Consider the following 22982-nt stretch of genomic DNA (forward strand, 5'->3'; position numbering starts at 1 on the left):
CAGTTCTCCTGGCAAATAGTCTGAAGTTTCAACAAACAAATAAACAATCAAACACACACACGAAATGCTCACATTAGTGGTTAGCTCAGTTTCACCATTTAACTTATGAAATGATACATTTAAATACATGCTCCGACTTTCTTTACCCCTCTGGTTTTCGTTTGTTGATTATTAATTATTCCAGTGAGAATTGGACTTCTGGTAGTTCGTTAAATAAACACCATATAAAGAATAAATATTTAACAAATTTTATTAAAATTTTCTCACTAAAATTTTACAAATTCCGTTTGAAAAAGTATAATATGGCAACAATTCAAAATGTAACTAGTTTAATACACACACTTTTAGAAGCAAGCAAAATTTCGCATCAATGAGTGTTTTAATACTGAAAAAAATTATATTACAAAGAGGATGGTAACTTCCTTTACATAGATGCATTTACTCATAGGTCAATGATAAACAACGCAGTAAGTGTTTCTTTTTATTATGCGATTTATATCATTATTTAATGTATTTGTCGACAAAGCTGCCGAAAAGTAATTTTTAAACTTAGAAAAGAATGACAAAAAGTCGAATTTTGCCTGCTTTTAGTTATAATATCACACTCTGTTTACATCGAACATAATAAAAAATATATCTTCTATATTTACCGACTGATGTCGAAATTAAATCATCACAGAAATTTGTAAATAAAATGCAAATGTTCCTCTCAGTTCAAAACGAAAACCGCTAAAATAACATGAGATTATACAGGATTTTAACGATAAAATTACAAACAGAAAACTGAAATTTTACATAGTTGATATCTGTCAATTCAAAATAACATTAAAAGAAGTATTTAAAGTTAGGGATAGCTGCAAACGTCTGACCAGGAATGCGAGACTTATGCTTAACAGAGCACAACACAGCCAATTTCTCATATTGTTAAGAAACAAATGCGAAAGAAGAAGGAAAGCCTGCAACAGCGTCATATTAAACGTTATAATATGCTCTCAAGAATCAAACTACATATATGAAAGTGTCGAAGGGTCTCGAATACCTGGTCGGACACTAAATGATTATTTTAATATTTTGATAAAGCCCTGATATCATATAAAAAAAGCTGCTAAATTTCACTTGAAATTTGTACTTACAAAATATTCAATTTTTGGAAATCTTCAATTAGAAGCCATAGTAATATAAGTTTCACTTTTAAGTAAATGACAAATTTATTGTGTTAACAACGAAAAACACATAAACCAATAAGCTTATACATAAGCCGCCAATCTTTAACAAAATAGTTAATACTTTTATGCATCGAAGCAAATTATGTTTTTTATGAATTAGAAGTTTTCATTGTAATCATAATACAAATTATTATAATTATCTTGCATGAGGCAATGTCCTCCCTGAGATCATTGCAAGTAGTACTCTCTTTAAAGTTCACTTATTCAACATTCACAAACTTTTTCAACACTCTGCACCACCCATAATACTAGTGGTCTAACATAGATCACCAAATCTATAACTAAACATTTACTTAATCGTTGAATTAAATTAATTCTTTGGAAGAACTCAGCAACAAAACACACTATAAACAACAAAAATATTTTTTTTTTCTTTTTAACTTATTTACTTTTTATTTGCATTTTTATTTGTTTCTTTTTTTAAAAAAGGAAAAGTTGTACCCATAGGGCAAATAGGAATGCTAATTAGAATTTCAACATTTCCATTTTCGGAACTTCATTATTAGCAGTATTATCTGGGCTATTCTTCATATATTCCTCAACCTTCCTTATGGTGGAGTATATGTCAACGTTCACATTGTTGACCTGAAACAAAGAGAATATGTTTTCGATAAAATGCATCTCTAAATACTTATCCCTTACAGAAATGTGTTTCATTTACGTCAAAATGTTAGTTTGATGTCTCGTAATTACGCCTTGAAGAGCAAAGAAGATAGTCCGATAATCGAGACCTAAACCCGAAGTTAGCGTATTAAGTTTTTCTGTTTGCATACTCTGAATGATGGATATGTGGGCTTTTAAATTCGAGTGATGCCACCTTGGTATCCTTGGGATCTCGGGCGGTGACGTCATCAATTGCGTCATTGCAAGAGTTATTGAATACACTTCTGTTTTGTGTTGGTGGCGGCAGCCAACAATGTAGAGTTGTAGGCATTATTAGCAACACTGTTTGTGTACGTGTGTGTTTGTGTACTTTTAAAGAAATGTCTTGCAAGACAGTAACAAACATATGTTGTTCATTTTGTGTGGTTGCAATGAAGTGCCCCCATTACTAACATGATACAAAATCAATCTTCTGGTTGGATTCATAATACTACTGGTATTGTTACTGTTTTAAGTGTTAACACTGTAGTTACTGGAAACACTAACTTACCATTTGCGGCTTAAAGAGTTCCCAGTATGGACGGCAAATGTTTTTTCGAGTGACAATATAAATGTGCAGGGAACTGGGAAAGGTTTTCTGTAGCTTGGCCACAGCAAATATGAACTATTATCAATTGTAGTAATGTATAGTTTACTATATGGAGATGAACGTATATAACCTTTGAAAGTTAGTTCACCGATAAGCAGGATTTTTCTATTCTATGTCATCGAAGTTGTGTTTCTTCTTACACTTCCAAAAGTCACCTCAAAAGGCATCAAAAAGATACATCGTTTGATCCTACGCGTAATGAAGAACTAAAACGAGTTTGAAAATCAGATTTCGTTTATTTTGTGTTTGAAAAAACATTGTCTATTTTGTGGACAAGAATGTGAACTTGAGAAAGATGAATGGCATCCTGGACCGGTGGAGACCAGCGTATCTATTTTGGTAGTTGGAACATAGCAGAACAAGAAAACCAATTAAAGATGTAATTCTCAATATTTGCTCTAAAAGAAACGATAATTGGGCATCTGAAATATAAGTTAGGTTATCTGGTTCTCTAAGAGACATTCATGCATCAGATGCCAAATATCACATAGACTGTCGAAACAAGTTTATGTGCGAAAGAGGAGTCATGGTTTCAGTGCGTGTAACTGAAAATTTCGAAGTACCGTTTAGCGAACCATACCAGGAAATTGTTAATATTAGGGATGGCCAGAACCGGTTCCTGGTGGAACCGGTTTTCGGGTCTGAACGGATCTGGTTCTAGAAGATCCGGTTCCGGAACCGGTTTTTCGGATCCAATTCTGGAACCGGTTCTTCGGATCCAGTTCGGGAACCGGTTCCCAAGATCCAGTTCTGGAACCGGGTTTTCGGATCCAAGTCTAGGACCGGTTCTGAAAACCAGATCTCCAAGAACCGGTTCCTTGCGGAACTTTTTCCGCTGGAACCGAAACTTTGTGACCATCCCTACGCTAAAGCCGAGCTGCTGGCAGACTGTGAACAGTGTGCTAGATGAAATGGAAGCGACAGGCAGGCGCCCAGGCGGCGGCCGTTTGTCTCATTTGGCTAAATAAACTGGGTAACTGGCAAACTCATTGGCTAAACAGGCAAATTAGCCAACTCATTTGGCTAAACACCCACTGGTGGACCAAATTTTTTTTCTGGAGGCACAAGCGGGTCTGGGCGGGGACGGCACAAGCGCATGATCCTCTTTGCAGTGTTTTGAAGATGAACTTTGTGCCTCTTTACGGGTCTTTGGGGGCTTTCGGATCCAGGTCTGGAACCGGGTTTTCGGATCCAGGTCCGGAACCGGATCTTTGTGGCCATCCCTAGTTAATATAATGAAATCTGATAAAACTCATGTTTGGAATTTTGTTGAATTACATGAAGTGCATGTTAAGGATGGAGTTCGTATATTAAGTAAAGTAAATTTAGTGAAGTTCCTAAAAACTGATTTCACTGATATCGTCGTTCTGTCCTTCCCAGGGTATGCAAACAACATTACTTTTCAAGAAAGAGCTTCATCTTATTTGAGACTAGCTACAAATACAAGTGGTGATGATGATCTTTAAGGAGCGACTGACAAGGTTTCAAAACGCACTATGAAAGAAATTTCAGAACTAAATATTTCGAAAGATACTTAAAATGTGTGCATCAGTAAAGACGACATTCTCCTGGAAACAAGCAATACATGATGATGCTGTGCACTGCATTGTCTTCAAAACTAGACGGCACCCACTTGCTTTGCTGATGGGAAGTATTGTTTCCGGTTTTTTGGGTAATAAAGTAACATCCTTATAAGTTGCGTTTGGTGTTAAGATGCGTCATTCTAAAGAGACTGTGAATTTTCTTAGCAAGTTTCACATTACATACACCTCATAGAACGTTTTAAAAAGTCAGCAGCTAGTGCAGCTATGAAAGAATTTGAGCTATTAGGAATTTCTGAATTGTATAAAAGGGACTGCGTCACGTAAATCGATGTAGACAATTTAGATGCTGACATATCGTCCCCAAACGGGAAGAGAAGTAACCACGTATTAGCCACGATGGTGGCTCAGTCGGAAAACCAAGGAAATACAATGACAGAAATTAACCCTTTGTTGTCGAAAATAAAGCGCCTTACCAAGGAAGAGTTTCAACAAAGAATCGAATACGATGTTCCTAAATTCAGACACCATGGACCAGAGAAGCCAGCTATGCCTGCAGCGGCTGCGAAACGAAGCTCCGGATCTCTGAAAATGATATGCCATGAATTGTGTCTTTAAATGTAGCCTTATTAAAGGGTTTCAGTTTTTTTTTTTTTTTTTTTTTTTTTTTAAAGAAAAGAGAGGTTTTTATGGACACCATATGTCCAGAGTTTCACGGAACTGGATGTTCCGGTAATGTTCTCGTAAAGCCTGTATTCATTATGATGCTATACATATGAGCAGAGAGGGAAGGTGACTGGCCTCTGCACATAGAACCTGTAAATAGCATAATACCATATTTTTTTCTGCATCTCATACTAACTACACCAAGTATGGTTTGTTTACATTCGTTCTATGGACAAAATGCCAATATCTGTCCAACAACATTTCTTTCATGGTAACCATTTTGTGCGTCATATACCTGGTATATGGAATGACACGTGGATAGAAACGACTTTCATGAGATTTAGATACAGCAAGAGTGGAACTGTGGGAAGTGCATTGAAACTATCGGCACTGAGCATGCATTCTTATAACACACGAGAAACATCTCACGAATGTAAGTTAAAATAGTGATTTAAAAACGAAACTGAACAACAGAGAAGAAGCAAAATCAAGAATTTCGGCTGGTGCAGCTGATAAGCATGGAATTCGTGAAAGGCTTACTGTCTTCATTGACCCAATGAAGTCTGAAACACATCCAAAAAATCTCGTAAACACAGCTACAGGTAAAGTAGAGCCGTCGGCAACCAATGTTCATGAAGCTGTTGCAATTGGCAAAAAAATGACGAAAGAATTTGAAAATGGTTCGCTTTTATAATCCAATTCCGAAGAAAATTGTAACCATATCCGAGAGAAGGAAGAAAGGTAAACTGGAATTTCAGAAATCTTGGACACAAACATAATAATTGAAGAGTCATTGGTCTTCAAGCGAGTTCAAGAGATACGAACATAAATCAGATGCTGTCCTGTGAACTTTCTCCAATCCCAACTTCAATGTTTTTAGAATCATGTGGAATGAGACTATGCACAAGTAAATCAAGCATGGAAAACCTGTTGTAAGTTACATGTTCCCAAAGAATTAAACATCAGGAACAAGGGACAACAATTTTTGATGGAGGAGCACTTATGTGGTGTACCAAGTGGCCTGAAAAGGGCACAATGAAGGCTTGCAAAAACACGTTTTTTTTTTTTAAAAAAAAGCCCAACCCACCTGGGCCCATATGTTTTTTTTCGGGTATTTTCAGGTTTAATTGGGTATTTTCGAAATATTTCAATGTATTTGGGGTAAAAGTGTTCAAATATGATTTATATTTCAAGAATATCATTGTCACAACTTGCAACAATTTTCTATTCACTGCTGTTTTGAAAATAAATGGTCGCCATTTTGAAATTTTACGTTGGATCGCTGTCAAAATATGTACAGATAATTTAGAGTATCTCGTGCTTCTACTCTCAAAATTTCAACTTGAAAGACCGAAAATTGCGCTTTGTAGCGTGGATAACAGCTATTTTGAAAAGAAAAAAAAGGTCGCCATTTTGAAATTTTACGTTGGTATGCCGCCAAAATCTATACAGAATATTTAGAGTGGCTCATGCTTGTACTCTGAAAATTTAAACTTGAAAGACTGAAAGTGGTATCCACCCAGGGTGTTGTACACCAGGGGCGGATAGATTCCAAGTGGGGGGATCGAAGCTGATGGAGGTGAAATATTCGTCTAATGATCTAAAGGACGAATGAACAAATGTAGATCGAATCATCCCAGAAGCCTCAGTGACATTCGCCAAATGTTTTGTAGAAGGTCACTTCCTATATTATGTGCGTTCAATTACGGGAACTTCCCGAGCACTTGTTGCAAGACAGTTCTTACCAGAAAATTAATTTAAAACAATTAAAGACATAATTCATATTTTATAAAGTTAGTGTTTCAAAATGTCTTAAATAAAATTAAATATTTTCCAGCTTAAAATAAATAGTTTTATTGTTGAATAGTTCACTTTCGATGCTTTGTGCGTTCAATTGCGGGAATTTCCCGAGTACTTTTTTCACGACAGTTTTTTTTCTCGAAAATGCAGCCTTCTTTACTGTACAGCGTGGTCCGGAAATGAGCGTACCCCTAATTGGCGTTTTCTGATGGTTTTAGGATGTTAATGGACATTCTTACCTGGAGATGCTTAATGAGTGGTTGGTGCCTCAACTGGTAGAAAATGGTATCAAAGACACTGTTGTGATACAGCAGGATGGAGCACCAGCGCACTTCGCGATTCACATGCTCAATTACCTGAATCAGACATTTCCTGGCCGCTGGATTGGAAGAGGTTATGCATCTTCACCAACTCCCTTTGCCTGGCCTCTAAGAAGTCCCGATCTGACGACACCAGACAATGCTCTCTGTTGTTTCATAAGAAATACTCGATATCACACAACGCAGGAATTACGAGCAGTTGTGGAACACGCCTTCAGCCACATGCAGTGTTCGAAGTTGAAAAGAAAGCAGAGGCGATATGTTTTATTATGGTTTTGACTCGACACACCGGCTATCTAAATGTTGAACTACAGTGAGGGTATGTTGCCTAAAATATTACATTTCTATTTACATAATGACTGAAAACCATAGGAGAGCTTCTCTGTTGTTCCGAGGGAAGGGAAGGGACATGGAAAGACTGGTTTCCCACAAACAATTTAAAAAAATAATTAAAAATACGCCCTTATGGTGTATTATAGAGAATTATACATGAAAATGCTCAAAACCCGAGTTTTATATTAACAATTTCCTGTGGGAAAACTTCCGGACCCCTCACTCGATTGAGGAGTAATCAGACTCCCGGAAACACGACCTCCACAGCAGACCACCCCTAGATCCACCCATGCTCAAAACACGATATTTATATGCATTAAGGCAAGACGACACACATACATAAGAAAGAAAATTAAATACGGCACATCAAAATATAAACTAAATGAATTTCTTTGAAGACACCTCATTTTAAAACAAAGCTAGGAAAATGATAACAAAAGTGTCTGGGATGTCAACTTAGAAATTATTTCTATATAAAAAATCAAATCTTTTTACGTGCACAGCTTTTCGTCAATTAATGTGTTTTAAAATGGATGTATTAAAGGTATTTAGCTTCTAATCTCCAGTGACGGTATGTCTTGATCACTGAAAAGCCAGAGGCGATATGTTTTCGTCACTAAAAACCAGAGGAGGTATGGCATACTGCCGCATACCGTATCACTTCGACCACTGCCCTCGTGACTCCGGAGTATCTCTGAAAACGTCTGTGAGAACTTGGCTCAGAATTCAGCTGTGTTACGACATGGGTGGTGATCATACCGGTGTTTATGACTCCTAAGACTCTTAAGATTTCAAGGTAATTGTGTACAGAGTATACCTAACACTATAATGTTGAAACTAAAGGGGGTACGCCCACTTTCGAACCACCCTGTACATCGAAACTTCAATTAGTACGGAATTTTGAATTGAGCACTTGATATAGTAAGCGTTACGTAGTCTTGGGAACTCCGAACATTAAGCTTTCAAATTTGACAAGAATTTTTATGCTATTGCTGGTGTTGATTCTACAGAATGCTTATTTGAAGAGTAGCAATAAATAACTGAACTAAACTGTTGTTGTTGGAAAACCAAATTTTACTGAAGAATATTTGTTACCATCAAAGGTAATAAAAATAATACTAATAATTTTACTAATGCACTACATATTTATTGAGAGTATCGGCACCTATGGCCTGAAACCCGTCAAACATATGAGGGATAACGTCCCTCGGCGTCGCCAAGTTGGCGAGCACACTATTCACGGAAAGTATTTTCTAAAATATAAAGTTGCATATTTTACTTCAAACAGGCTATAAGCATAATCCATACATTAATTTGCTCTATAATTATCTCAAGCTAAGGTAAGGTTTCTTATTCATTCAGAATTTTATAAAAGTCGTATGTTGAAAGATGTTGTATACCTAAAGCGAAAGCATCTAATTCGCCCAAGGAAAGACCAAAATCTGACAAAAATCACTTTCAATGTGATCAGCTTAGTTCTACCAACAATATACTAACAAAAAGCTCAAAAACTGTGGGTTTTAAAGCGGGTTTTTTCAGGTGGGTCCAACCCGAAAAAACCCGGTGGGTTTTTTCGGGCTGGGCTTCCTTTGGCAAACCCTGGCACAATGCGTGATTTCATTGACCAATTCAGAGTGAGCATAATGAGAAGATTAAATTCTGGTGATATGTATCTCGTTTTTGACCGGTACAGAGAATAAGGTATAAAAACAGCAAGAAGATTAAGAGCAGCAGATGCATCTCGAGTACATGTTCTGAATTTTAGAACTCTTGCACAGAAAGTTGTATTAGATGTGACAGAGAACAAAAAACAAATCGTCCATTTGATTTGCCAAGATCTCTTACAAGATTTCGAATTCCATGGTAATATTGAATGGCATAAACTGTTTCTCACCGGTCCAGAAGATATTCCATTCGAAATTTCCTTGAAAGACGTAACAAAGAGACATGACATGATCATTTCATATGAAGAGGCTGATAACATCTTAATGCAACAAGCAATGAAAGACTCTCAAGTGACTGTAATATCGGATAACACCGATGGTGGTTTCCTCTTGCTTGTTCATTTCTACTTCCTGGAACACATTACAACAGAAATATTAATGCACAGAAGAATTGTTAGATATATTGGTGCAACTGTATTAGAGCACTGGGAAAATCATTCCCAATATTTTGGCAGCTCACGCTCTCAATGGTCGTGACACTACAGCTTCATATTTCAGTATCGGTAAAGGAAAAGTTGTTAAAACCATTAAGAATTGATATTTCCTGTCATTACTGGGCGACCATAGAGCACCAATTTTTAGTATTCTACAACAAGCTTCACTATTCGTCACAAAATGCTATGGTAAAGGAAGCTGTACAACTACCAGAGGCACGAATAAAACTGTGGTATGTAAAATGGGGAGAAACTGTACTCAAGCACCACAGCTTTCCTCACTTTCTCCGACGAACGAGGCTTTTGCAGAAAACATCAAATGTGCACATTTGCAAGCATGTATGTGGAAAAGTGAATTGTTGCCACATCCATCTAAACTAGGGACAACTATGTACAGATACTATAAAGACACTGCTTACTTTAGTGCCATTTACTTTACCAGAAGATATACTCTTAGCACTCTCTGAGATACTAAAACTGATTAAATGCTCATGTGAAAGCAATCATGCAAAATGTATCGTTGTAATTGCAGAGATTCTTCACCATGTACCTTGTTCTATGCCTGTAACAATATTGGATATCACAGCCCTACAACTCGTCGTGAAGTTTTAGATGAGGATGGAAATAGTAATGATGATGAATGTACAGTGGAATGTTAGATAATTTTTATCAAATTTTGTCTAATTCTTTGTGAAATATTTTAAAAGTTCGTTAAGAATTTAAATACATTATAATTTTATTTAAATATAATATAAATATAACATTGGTTAATAGGATTTAAAGATTAAAAAAATATTAACATGATTTTTCAGTTGTCTGAAGAAGACATTTCCTTTAAATAATCGAAAGAAAATATTCAGGCTTGTTTTCATTAGATTGTACTATTTGTAACATTTTGTAATTTAAGGTACATATATACAGACTATGGTAACTTATATTTTTCACGTACTGAAAGATAAACATGTATGAGAGATTGAAAGAAATAAGCATCGTTTATAATTATATACAATATGACCTTCATAATCCTTCATAATATGACCTTCCGATAAAATCCTCAGCCTCTTTTCAACCGATTTGTATCAAATTTCGAGGATGCCTCTATGACTATTTTGTCATGGCCCCGAAAATTTGAAACAGGCCGGCTGAATTGGGGCTGAAAAAGAGCCCGGAAACTGTTACATTATCGAGAACATATGTATATTAAAGGTAAAGTTTGGTAATTTTTAACCCTGTAAAACAATTTTTAACCACAATAGAAGTAAATACGCAAATAAACAATACTTTGTAGGAAAGATGAATTTATTATCTATCGGAAGGAAGTTACAGAATGTAAATCAGCTAACAATCACAGAAACTATCGTCGATTGTTTGGAACTTGTCGTGTTAAGCTTGCCGACTATTATGACGACGCAAAAATGGCGCCACGGCTCGAACTTCCCAATCTTTCATACCAATCATTCAGAAAATTCAAAGAAAAAACTTAATACGCTAACTTCGGGTTCAGCTGATTTCAGGTTTTTGGTTGCAGGACTAAGACAAATGATAAATACTCGTCAATTTAGTGGAATGAATACAGCGAGAATAGGGAGAAAACTCACGAGCACAAATTCAGTTGGTCATGGGTAGAACCAGGGACTTTTTGAGTCCTGTACCATTAGTCATGTCATCACGATTTTGCTCTAATAACATTCAAATAGTTCGTTTAAACGTTAAGAGTCCTGCATTTATACCACTGTTTACTGGCTCCTAACGGGAGGCTTGTCCCTCTAAGAAGCTTTTAAAGGCTAACAAAGGGGTGCAGGTTACTGAAAGATTGTGCCGTATACGCTGAAAATGATGAGAAATAAATTTTGAACGTATCCCCAAGAAAACAACGATCAAAGGCAAGTATGGTACAACGTTAATGAGAGATGAATATAATTTGCACGATGTACACAGAAACGTACAAAGTAAAAATGATTATGAAACTATGACTCACGGAACGAAATGTGATCTATAGTTTAAGTTCATACAGTTATGCCATTTTCGTTGAAGCAAACGGATAATTAGTACAAATGAATGATTATGTAATAATTGCTGAAAACAAAAACTGAGAGGAAGTGGTTGGTTGATAGAATTAGAGTTTAGCGTCCCTTTGCGCACCAAGGCTGTATAAGACGTGGATCCACGGCTTAATAAGGGATCCAAACCATATGAGCTCTCACAGGGAATCGAACCTGGGTCTCCCGTGCCGAAGACGCGTACGCTAACTATATAGCCACGAGGAAGCTATATGAAAGGAAATAGACGAACCTGGAGAAAACACACGATAGTGTCCATCATAAGATCATGTGGTATAGGATATTACCAGTACTTTCTATTACTAAGTCATTTTATTTCCCTATACTTTAAGTGGATTTACACAATTGACATAAGTTTCGACTTTTCTTCTCAAATCTTTGTATGCAGGAGATCCGGGTTCGATTCCTGATGAGAGTTAATGTTGTTCAGCTCACACGTTAACCTGCCGTTCCACGTATCATATAGCATCGGTGCTAAACGGGACGGTGAGCTCCCAACCAACTAATGTTTTCAAATATTCGTTTTATCATTTTAAAACGTACTACAGTGTGGTCCAGAAGTGGAAACACCAAAATAAAAGGTAGAATTTTAAAAGAATTGCTAAAATAACATTGTAAGTTAGTAGTACATATAGTGGAAAATATTTTAGGACATGTGATGTTGATACTCGCCATCATGAAATCCGCCATTTTGAATTAACATTTTCTTAAATGAAAACCATATGTTGTGAAAGGTTGTTCTCATCTAAAATTTTCTCAGGAATTCAATGCTGTGTTTATTTTTGCTTTATCACTTACCATAACGAAGTTACGAATGTCTTTTGGTTTCCACAACGTCAGTCACATACCACACATTTCTCCCAATTAAAAGATGTGTTCCTCATTCCGTTAAATGGCAATCAATCTTTTTATCCATTCATTCAAAACCTTGCTCAAAGTGCCTTCAGTATGTTTGCACACGCGTTTGTTATGCGTTCCTTTAGGTGGTCAATATCCAGAATTTTTACTGATTACACAATGGACTTGAGATGTCCCCAAAGATAAAATTCTAGGGGAGTGAGGTCAGGAGAACGTGATGGTCACTCCACAGCACCACGTCTACTAATCCACAAATTGAGAAACTGTACATGCAAATATTCACGAACACAATTTTCATAATGCGGAGGGGAACCATTGTGTTGGCAGAAGACAGGGAAGGTTCCATCTTCAGATAAGACAGATGGCAAGATACCTTCTTCCAACATTCGACGATACTCGAGTGCTGTTAAGGAACCATTGAAAAAAAAAAAGGAGCCATAACACGGATCCCCCACACACCACCACTTTGCCAGGAATGGCAGCGGATACTTCACACCAATGTGGATTGGTGTCAGACCAGTAGCCAACATTTTTTGTTCAACTCATTAGAAACGTAAAAGTTGGTCTCATCTGTGAACAAGATGTCGCAGGAGAAACGGAGATTTTGGCGTATTCTCTGTTGTTCATTCCGCGAATTCCATACTCTGATCAGGGTCATCCTCTTGCAGGTGCTAACGCATTTGTAGCTCGTAGGAGTGCCACTTATGCAGGGACAAAACACACATGATGGATGTGCGACTAACACAATTTTCCTGTGCCGAACGACGAGTGCTTCCATTCGAACTCGTGCTAAATGCTGTCAACATTGAAACTGGCGGTTGTTTCGTCAGCCGCTGTGTATGGCCTGTATGATTTTAGTTTGTTGATCACAGACCCTGTTTTCCTGAATTTCTTATTCAACTTGCTTACTGCTGTTGTATCGTTAATGTGTAATGTACCATTACAATTATGCAATGTGGTCTCCGTTCGGAGGGGCCCACTAATTTGATCACATACTGTGCCATGCTAATTTTTCCAAAATAGGTTTCGATTTATATATGGTATTCAATTGATTATGATTATACTCAGAATTAATGTGGAAACTCGGGATAATTTAGTAGCAACTATATTTTGGGGAATAATATCTTTATTCGTACGTTATTTCATGATAATATTTCGCATATGGGTATTTTAAATAGGAAACATTGAAACCATAAGCTCAATTCTATACAAAAAACTAGGCCCGCTATTGGGCAGGAATTTTTGGAAGAATCTACCAATTTAAATTTTGGCAAAATAATTTGGACCCCCCTCGTCCTTTTTGAGATGCCCATATCCTCTCTGAAATCCGGTTTGATCCAGATTTTACCATTTCCTATTCGTTTCATGTTCTCCGCCGCCAAAATTTATTGCTGTGATTGGAACTATTTCCGGAACTATGGTATTAAGGCGCGAGAATCTTCATTCCAGACCGAGCGTCGATCGAAGAAGTAGCACGTAATTTAGTTGAGCAGAAATTTTGTGCAATTGAAGGATTTAGACGTAAAAACCCAGGTAAAATTAGTTATTTTTCAAGTTAAATCATTGGAAGAGACTGGGAGCCTAAAATTATCAAATCCTAGATAAGCAAAAATAGGCTGAAGTTACTAATTACAGGATGCTGCAATATAGACGCCGTGTTTTCCGCCTGAACAGTAACAGTGAATGCAATAGTCCAAAAGTGTTGGAATGTTAGTGCCGAAGATCCTTAACTGAAGTCAGTGATTTGAAACAGTTTAAATTTCCTTCTCATCCCTCCTAAAACTATTCCGGTTAGGGTTATATATAGGCCTGTCGTAGCATAGTTTGAATGTGCACGTGCTGTAATGTGTAATGTGTAATGTAGGTAGGGTAGTCTATATAATGTCAGTGTAAACAAAAACTAAGGGGCTCCCATCTACTCCTAACTTGAACGTCGTCCCAGTAAACATGGGTTGAACAAAATTCTTAGGGATTCTTTTCCTTACAGGAAGAGGGTCCCCTCTTCCATTGATAGCTGCACAGTTCCTTACTTAGATAGTTAACTAAAAAGAACCATGAGTTAATCTGTAACAGGGTCACTTGGGCCCTGATTCATTTCAATCACTCCCTTCCCAATATACGGAGCCGATTACCAACATGGTAAAATCTGGATATTGTTTAATGTACGATTAAATTGCGTTGTAGTATTGGTTAACATGTGTAATAGCATGTATTAATTTTTGTGTTTTAGTTTATGTTGAATGTAGTGGCATGTATGTATGTGTAATGTAGTATTTCTGACAGTGGAAGTAGTGTGTGAGTAAGACTATGACGTATTTAAGTAGGGACAGTGTATCATTTATTATATGATTTTTCATACTTTGTTCGTCGTAAAAAGTATTAAAATTCACTTGAAATCCATAGAAATATCATATAGTGATTTAGTGTACAAGGGCACCTTCGATCGTGCACAGGTTATTTAGATACTACTAACGTCATCTCCGTTGTTTTCAAGAACTAGTGGTTTGTTGCTCCCAACAATAACGATTTAGCCGACTCGAAAATGACCGCTTTTTCTAAATAAATTATGCGTAAATATTATTTCTGGACTATCTAAACGAACAGTTAGGTCAATTGTTTCAAAATTAAGCTTTCCTCAAAATTACAACGCTCTGTATGAACCAGTAATTAAAATATTAACAAAAATAAACTTTGCGTTCGTCATTAAGCAGAAGCTAGGATATATGATGTTATTTTTTCCGTTCTTAGATTACGATGCTAAATTTTTCTTCTTTCTTTTATTCGTGCTGTAGAATAAACTTCATTGTTGCCATCAGAATAAAAACGTATTTAATTAATATTATCGTTGATAATATTGCTGTTCTTTGAACCTACATGCATTTCTAAACTGTGAAGTGGTATATAGTTTGGCGTTTGAAAAAGGTCTGGGTTCGTGAGATGTTCCTGTGTATTGGTCCGTGCGCGATTATTTTGTAGTGGCGTATATGTCGTAATTATATGATATGACTGCTTTGAACAGTCTTTGACCAGTCTTTGAACAGTCCTATATTTAAGATATAGGATGTCCAATAGTGAACCTTCGTTACAGAGTGTTATAAAAATAAATAAGGAGTAGATATATAAATATAGATATTAAAATGAATGTAAATGAATAATAGGACTTCCCTAAGTGTATGTGTTTAATGTATTTATTTGCCACGAGGTAAAGTAATGAGTATTTATGTATAATGAAAAATATTTCGAACACTGGCCCCTACACTATAATTTCTCACGAGGATGTAGGTGTGGTTTAGTGAACGGACTATATTAGCACTTTGCAGTTTGGCGATCAGGAGTAATAGTAGTTATTCGTTGAGAACCAAGTCTAGCAGGGTAAGTAGCATCATATAACAAATAATTTGAGATATTTTACAATTAATCACGAAAATATAATAGTTGTCTGAAAACTTGGTGCCGTTGAATTATATGCGTTTGTTTTGAGGTTAACCTGCAACGTTAATTTTTTTTTCAAGTCACCTATTCCGACTAAGTTACCCTTGTTCGTAGAGATGACGAAATGGATAGAGTCAAACAATTCCGTAATTTAATTACAGTAAACTTTGGTACTTTCGTACCCAGGTGTCGACCCTCTCTCCCCTTCAAATACTTTTCATTTTCTTCCTTTGTTTGAAATTAGGTAGCTATTGAAATTAATCAACACCTCAAGACGTGGCGTTCTTGCGAATGTGGGAGCCACTGGTGAGATTTGGCAAGTAAATCACCAGTACAAAATTAAAATTTTTTTTTTTATTTTGGCAAATCCCTAGTTAGGATTTTTCTATTTTATCGACTTTACTTTAGTTTTCCATACTGTCCTCGGAATTCTTAGTTTCTAAGGGGTCGGATTTTTTTTTTTTTTTTTTTTTTTTTTTTTTTTTTTTTTTTTTTTTTTTTTTTTTAGAAAACCTAAAATAGAGATCACACTGACACTTCCGGCTGGACCGGCCGTAATCTGAGTGAATTGGTAACGGAAACAGTTAATAGTCAATCATTTCACAGGGCTTATTCCTTGTGAGATGGTTGCCTAGAAGGCACGGACTCGTACTTAGGCACTCAGAGACCCCTTTGGGCCATGCATTTGAGTGGAACACTTTTTCGGCTTATATAAGTATATTTGGCTCTGGAATGTTGTATATAGAAATTCGACCACTTACATTTGTAGTTTTATTGTCCTAACTTATTTCCCTTTGGCGCGCCGCTGTCTTTCTCCTTCAGCTATCTCTCTATTTCTTTTCTTCAAGATTTTTTTTAAAAAAAATTAACCTCCCCCCAAGTATTTGAACTTTACAAATATTGATCATCTAGTATTTAATTTTGAACCTATTTTACTGAGATGTGAGACATGATTCGTGGATATATTCATCGACACGGAGTATCGAGGGGCTGGTTTTCCATCGTATTTGACCCACCGCGGAGTGAGTGATGGTTCGGTACACTATAATGTTTTGTTTTCATTCTTTCATCATTGTCCGTCTGTCGAACTACCAGCTATTTCTACTTTCCTGCTATAAGGTTTACTAAACGTTAAGGTTGTAGTAGTTTGGGCCCAATAGTGAAATTAACACTCTAGGTTTATAAATATGTATACATGCCTGCCTTATACATCAAGGGTCTACGGTTTAAATGAAATATATTGAAATACAAATTTTGTGTTTTATGCGCGGAAAATCCGTCGATCAGGGATGTCAGAAATTTCTCATTTGTTGAAAGTGTTGCAACCTATTAGCGAATTATTTGTCGGGGTTTTCTTTCAAGTACTATGTGTAAATAATTATTGAAAATATATGTATATGATGAGATGTAAATGTATGTGAAACGTAAATATGATATTGAAGTAAAATGTGGAATTGAATTGAAAAAATGAATATGTATAAAGGAAATGAAATGAAATCTTTGAGTTTTACGTCCCACGGTTATGCCGGTTAGGCTAAAGGAGACGGTGATGATGAGTAATGAATGAAATGGTGGAATGAAGAAAGTGGGAGGAAACGGGAGAACCCCGAGAAAACCCACGCACACGGTGTTTGTCCACCACAAAGTTCACTTGGCGGGGGATGGGATCGAACCCGGGACCCCTAGCACCAGAGGTGAACGCTCTACCACTGAGCCACCGCGGCCCCGAATATGTATAAAGGGTTTACCGACGAAAGTAAAAGATAAATTTTAGAAATACCGCCGCATACAAAATTATTTTTTTTGTCTTGTAGATTCATTGCATGTTATATGTGATCTTTAACCGCATTATTACAATACAAATTGCATGTCATACGAGACGACGGCAGGTCTTATTTGTAACCCTAAGGTACCATCAAGTCCACTTTTAAGTTCAGAAACATAACATCTTTGTACCAACCTTTCATCTAAAATCCGAACCTTCTTCCATCTAATGTGTGTGTGTTACCCTAACCCCTGTGCATCGATACAAACGAAATACTCTTTGAACGAAAAGAAAGAGAATAATAATAACTTCAAAAATCTCACGAGTCAGACATTGATGATATAAGTTTATTAGTGTGTGCGTCTACTAAGTGATAAAATGATTTAGAGTTGATCTTCGATCTTACTAGTGACGGAATAATAGAGGATGTAAAATAGCCTCCATAAGTGAGAAAACAGAACATTTTTTTCCCTCATAACCTGAATAGAGAAAGTGTCACAAAAGTTTCTGTGAATAGAATACGTATCCGTAATGCGCGATATATTTATATGTACACATATAAACTATAATAGTGACACGAATGGACGCTGTAAAAGTGCCCAATAGTCAAAGTGATACTGACACTCATTTTGGGTAGCGAGATAGGGCTCGTAATTTAACTAAAAAAAATGGAGAATGAACAAATAAAACGTAAAATATATTATATATGTGAATGAACATTTTCTTTCGTACCATGTAACCCTAAAATTTAGGTAAATGCGTATGTAGATAGCAAAATTTAGAATGTTTCCTACTAACCTTCTCCTTAATATATATACAGGGTGAATCAAAATAAGTGTTACAAGCCAATATCTCGCGAACTATACATCATATAAGAAAAATATTAAGAGACAATGTACAATACAGAGGGGCCTAAGAAATGAGTCAAACATTAGGTTTCCCCCGCCCTCCATTTTGGGGGGAGGGGGGTGAACGTGAAATTTTTAAATGGAACATAGGTCGAGTGGTACCTCGTTCGAAAGAGCTGGAAAAACTGAACAATTTTTGTAAGAAACAATTTTTGATATGGGGCACCGTTTTCAAGATGGGCCCCAAAAATTGTCCTGTATCCGATAAAATTTCCGATAATACATCATGTAGCATCTCTGGAGTGATGGATGCACACACGCCTTGGATACGCGCCTTCATATCATCAGTAGTTGTTGGTACGTTGGACATTACCCGAGCCTTAACATAACCCCAGAGGAAAAAATCAAGTGGGGTTAGGCCAGGAGATCGTGGAGGCCAGTGAATAGGACTTCGGCGCCCAATCCATTTATTCGCCATACGGTGGTCCAATAAGGCTCTGACCTGGCGTGCGTTGTGTGCTGGAGCACCATCATGTTGATACCACATTCTTATACGTTAAGCGAAAGGAATATTCTCTAACAACTCCGGGTATAGTACATCACTGATAAATGCGGCATAGTAGTGTTATCACCAGTAAGACGTCCATCAAAAAAATATGGTCCAATGATATGGTTACCAAGGATGCCACACCATACATTAAGAGACCACCGATGCTGATGAGCAACTTGTCTCTGCCATAGTGGATTTTCCCTAGCCCAATAATGCATATTATGTCGGTTTTCGTGTCCTGTGTTTGTAAATGTAGCTTCATCGCTAAACAAAATGGTGAATATGAAGTTGCGCTGTCTGTTTTCCATACCTTCCAACCATAGACAAAATTGCAATCTGGCATGAAAGTCATTGCCAGATAGTTCCTGATGTAAGATGAAATGATACGGATGAAACATGAACAAAATACGCACTACAGATCTTTGGCTAACTCCACTGGCCTAAGCGAGGTGTCTCGTGGTAACATGTGGGTCTACATGCACTGCTGCCAATATTCCTGTTGCATGTTCTTCATTGGTTGCAGAGCTGTAACGACCCCTACCTCGTCCCCAGACAAGACTACCATGTTGCCGCAAACGTCTCTCCAATCGCAGAAATGCCGTGAGATGTGTGTTGGCGTTGGGGATAGCGCATTGCATATATTAGTGCCGCATTACGATAGTTTCTTCTACATTCGCCCAACACCAGCAACATATCTACACAATGATCAAATACCGCCATTGCTCTATTCAAACGCTACCCAAACTAATAATATTAATGCGAGAGTGTTCGTTTCCTTGTAGGGAAAACTTATCACCAAAGTTGATATCCCGTTCTTTCTACGCTTTTGAACCGTTCAACACACAACTACAGCCCCTACCTACAATATCCACTGCCACTTAAGTCACTAACACTCTCACTAACAGCTAGGCAATGTAACATCAATGATGATTTTACGTTGAACACTACTACTCAACAAGAAAAAAATAATACCATACTATTCACACTACATGAACAAACAACACACAGGTACAGTCAAATGTTCTCAGTAGAACAATGAAAATCACATTCCCGTCCCCTGTGTGATCTGCTCTATTGACACTTGTGTATACCAGCCATTATTAAGGAGGTAGAGTACTAGCTATTGCTACGTTTCTAATGTCTATTTTCGGGTTTCCGGCACCAATTTATAAGAAGTTAAAATGTCTATTTTCTGGAGTTGAGACACCACTAATTTTACTACATTTATTTCTACGTAGTATCTAGATTGTATCCCGGTTCTTAAACTACGTGACAAATACAATTTACAATTTTCTTAAATTGGTTTTAATACTTAATAATGAGAAGCGTTTATATTCCACATTGACATATTTAACAAGATGTCTGCACACTTACACTTACATTTATTATGTTTCCATAGCGATTACATTAATAGTTGACGATCAAAAATAATCTAATGATATTTCTTTGCAACTTTCTTTTCTTTGTATAAAACGGCTCAAATAATTCGCCTTTGATCCTTTTTTTTATAAGATGGTACAGATTGTTAATGCAATATACAACGTTATTGTTATACTATGTTCCGAAGGCCATCGGTTCCATTCCCCAGGCAATGACGTTGACGGGCTTTCCTTACTCCAACTGGGCACATGCTGAGATGTTGCCTACAAGTAGGGCCTAATAGGTGCCTTCCTATCTCTTTCTCATAGGATTGTAGTGATTGAGAAACGACGTCTCTTTGCGCATACGTATTAGTATTATTCATTGTTTTATTATTTTCATTCATATTATTATTATTATTACTAGTTTTATTATTATTTTTCGTAGTATCCTCCTCCTCCTCCTCCTCCTTCTTCTTCTTCTTATTATTATTATTACGTAACCCTTATAGGTCGATTTTGCCCCCGAACATTTTACTTGTTATTCACTTACAGTATGATGATGGAACCTCGTGTTCGACATATTTTTAGGCCTGTTTGTATTGTACATTGACTCTTAACACTTTTTATTTGATGCAATAATTCGCGGGATATTGGCTTGTAACACTCAGTTTGAACACTGCACTTTCTATCTGAATGTGGAACCATTTCCGGCGGCCATTTTGAAACAGGCCTGCCCGAAATCAAAATATTTTTTTTAATAAGCTGTTTGGTTTTCCATAATCTATCAAACAAGGTATCACTCGACCTATATTCAGATTTGAAATTTTAAAATTGGTCACGAGGCCCCATGATGGGGCCTTGGGGCACCACGACAACACCATTCCACGTTGCCTATGGCGTTTACCTTTTTCATTTCTTGTTTCATGTTTTTCTACTTAGCCGTTTCCGATTTATAAGTACTGGAAATTTTATCGGATACAGGACAATTTTTGGGGCCCATCTTGAAAACGGTACCCCATATCAAAAATTGTTTCTTACAAAAATTGTTCAATTTTTCAAGCTCTTTCGAACGAGGTATTACTCGACCTATGTTCCCATTTAAAAATTTCACGTTCACTCCCCTCCCCCCAAAATGGGGGACGGGGGAAACCTAATGTTTGACTCATTTCTTAGGCCCCTCTGTATTGTACATTGTCTCTTAATATTTTTCTTATATGATGTATAGTTCGCGATATATTGGCTTGTAACACTTATTTATAAGTACTGGAAATTTTATCGGATACAGGACCATTTTTGGGGCCCATCTTGAAAACGGTGCCCCATATCAAAAATTGTTTCCTACAAAAATTGTTCAATTTTTCAAGCTCTTTTGAACGAGGTATCACTCGACCTATGTTCCCATTTGAAAATTTCACGTTCACCCCTCCCCCAAAATGGGGGGCGGGGGAAACCTAATGTTTGACTCATTTCTTAGGCCCCTCTGTATTGTACATTGTCTCTTAATATTTTTCTTATATGATGTATAGTTCGCGAGATATTGGCTTGTAACACTTATTTTGACTCGCCCTGTATATATACGTCATTCAGACGTTGCTGTCCAATCTAGTAAGTATATTGTCACAACTTTCTTTTATATATATATATATATATATATATATATATATATATATATATATATATATATATATATATATATATGTTCTAAATATGTCCTTAACAGTTAATGTTATCTTTTTTTTTCTTTCTCTAAATGTAATAAAATGTATAGTAAAATGCAGTTAGGTGGTTTCCTTTAGAATATTTTATCCATGTTTATACGCTGTCCCGTGTGTGTGTGTGTGACTGAGTGATAATTTTTAACTTTAAGTTGTAACATTAACATTGGTTTACTGTATTGGTTTTCGTAACGCATGACGAAGGTCATAAAGGATAAATTCCAAACTAATCATAATCGGCTCTGGGAGAAAAGCCAACAGGATGTGTCTGAATGAATCGATCTTTCAGAAATATCAAAATTTTCATTTGTGAAGAATGTATGCATTACTTTGAATTTTTTTTCCCCTGGCTGATTTAAATGTGTGATCAATCTCTGATTTTGGAGCTCAAGGACTGGATACTGGTTAACCGTCGTTCCGAAACAACGGACAAATAATAAAAATAAACTTTCTCGTCATCCGAGCTGGGTCGGGGCAACTCCCAGGTCAGGGTCGTATGAGTGAACATGTGTCTCTTCCTGATCACTTCAATATTGATCCTTAAGCAATCGCATTTTGAATACAAACTACCTTTCAGTAACTATTCAAGGTTCTTCACCATATTCCCATAGTTATCCAGTAATTTCCTTCTCCCCTACTTCCTATATTCTTCTTCCCTTTCCTTCCTTCTTCTCTTCTACCTTCTTCTTTCTCTTTCTCGCTCTTTCTTTCACTATTTCTACTAAAATCTGAAAAGAGGGGTCGTGACTGGGAGTTGTCGCTATTGACACGGTCATTAAAATTGTTTTGATATTTCTTCGGAAGTCCGATATGAATTGGCTAACCCAACAACAAGCATTTCGAAGTTAGAATGCAACAGATCCGTTTATTTTATTCATATTTAATTAAATTAAATTCTATTCAAAATTTTACAACAATTTAAAATTCGGAAAAAGGGATAGCGACTTCACCTACTTTTCCACTCACGATTCCTTTCTCTTTTCAAATGGGTACTCTATCTGGGTGGCGGTTGTGAAAATAATCAGCAACGACTCTTGTGCTTCGCTCTCCTGACATCAAAATGATCTCAATGCGTTCCGCTTGCGTCATAGCCATGT

At 36.7% G+C, this 22982-nt stretch overlaps 1 protein-coding gene across 2 annotated transcripts in view; it reads right to left on the reverse strand.

The window, feature by feature from the left end:
* Positions 1-232: 232 nt before the first annotated feature.
* LOC145688357 (uncharacterized) overlaps positions 233-22982 on the reverse strand; it is a 154122-nt gene continuing 131372 nt past the window's right edge. For both annotated transcript variants that reach the window (XM_081762505.1, XM_081762504.1), the window contains one exon: positions 233-1811. In XM_081762505.1, the coding sequence (XP_081618631.1) occupies positions 1692-1811 (120 nt within the window). In that variant the 3' untranslated portion in view covers positions 233-1691. The remainder of the gene's footprint in view (positions 1812-22982) is intronic.

The sequence above is a fragment of the Thermobia domestica genome, chromosome 6 (assembly GCF_964235325.1).
Source record: "Thermobia domestica chromosome 6, izTheDome1.hap1.1, whole genome shotgun sequence".
In the NCBI taxonomy this organism is placed as follows: Eukaryota; Metazoa; Arthropoda; class Insecta; order Zygentoma; family Lepismatidae; genus Thermobia; species Thermobia domestica.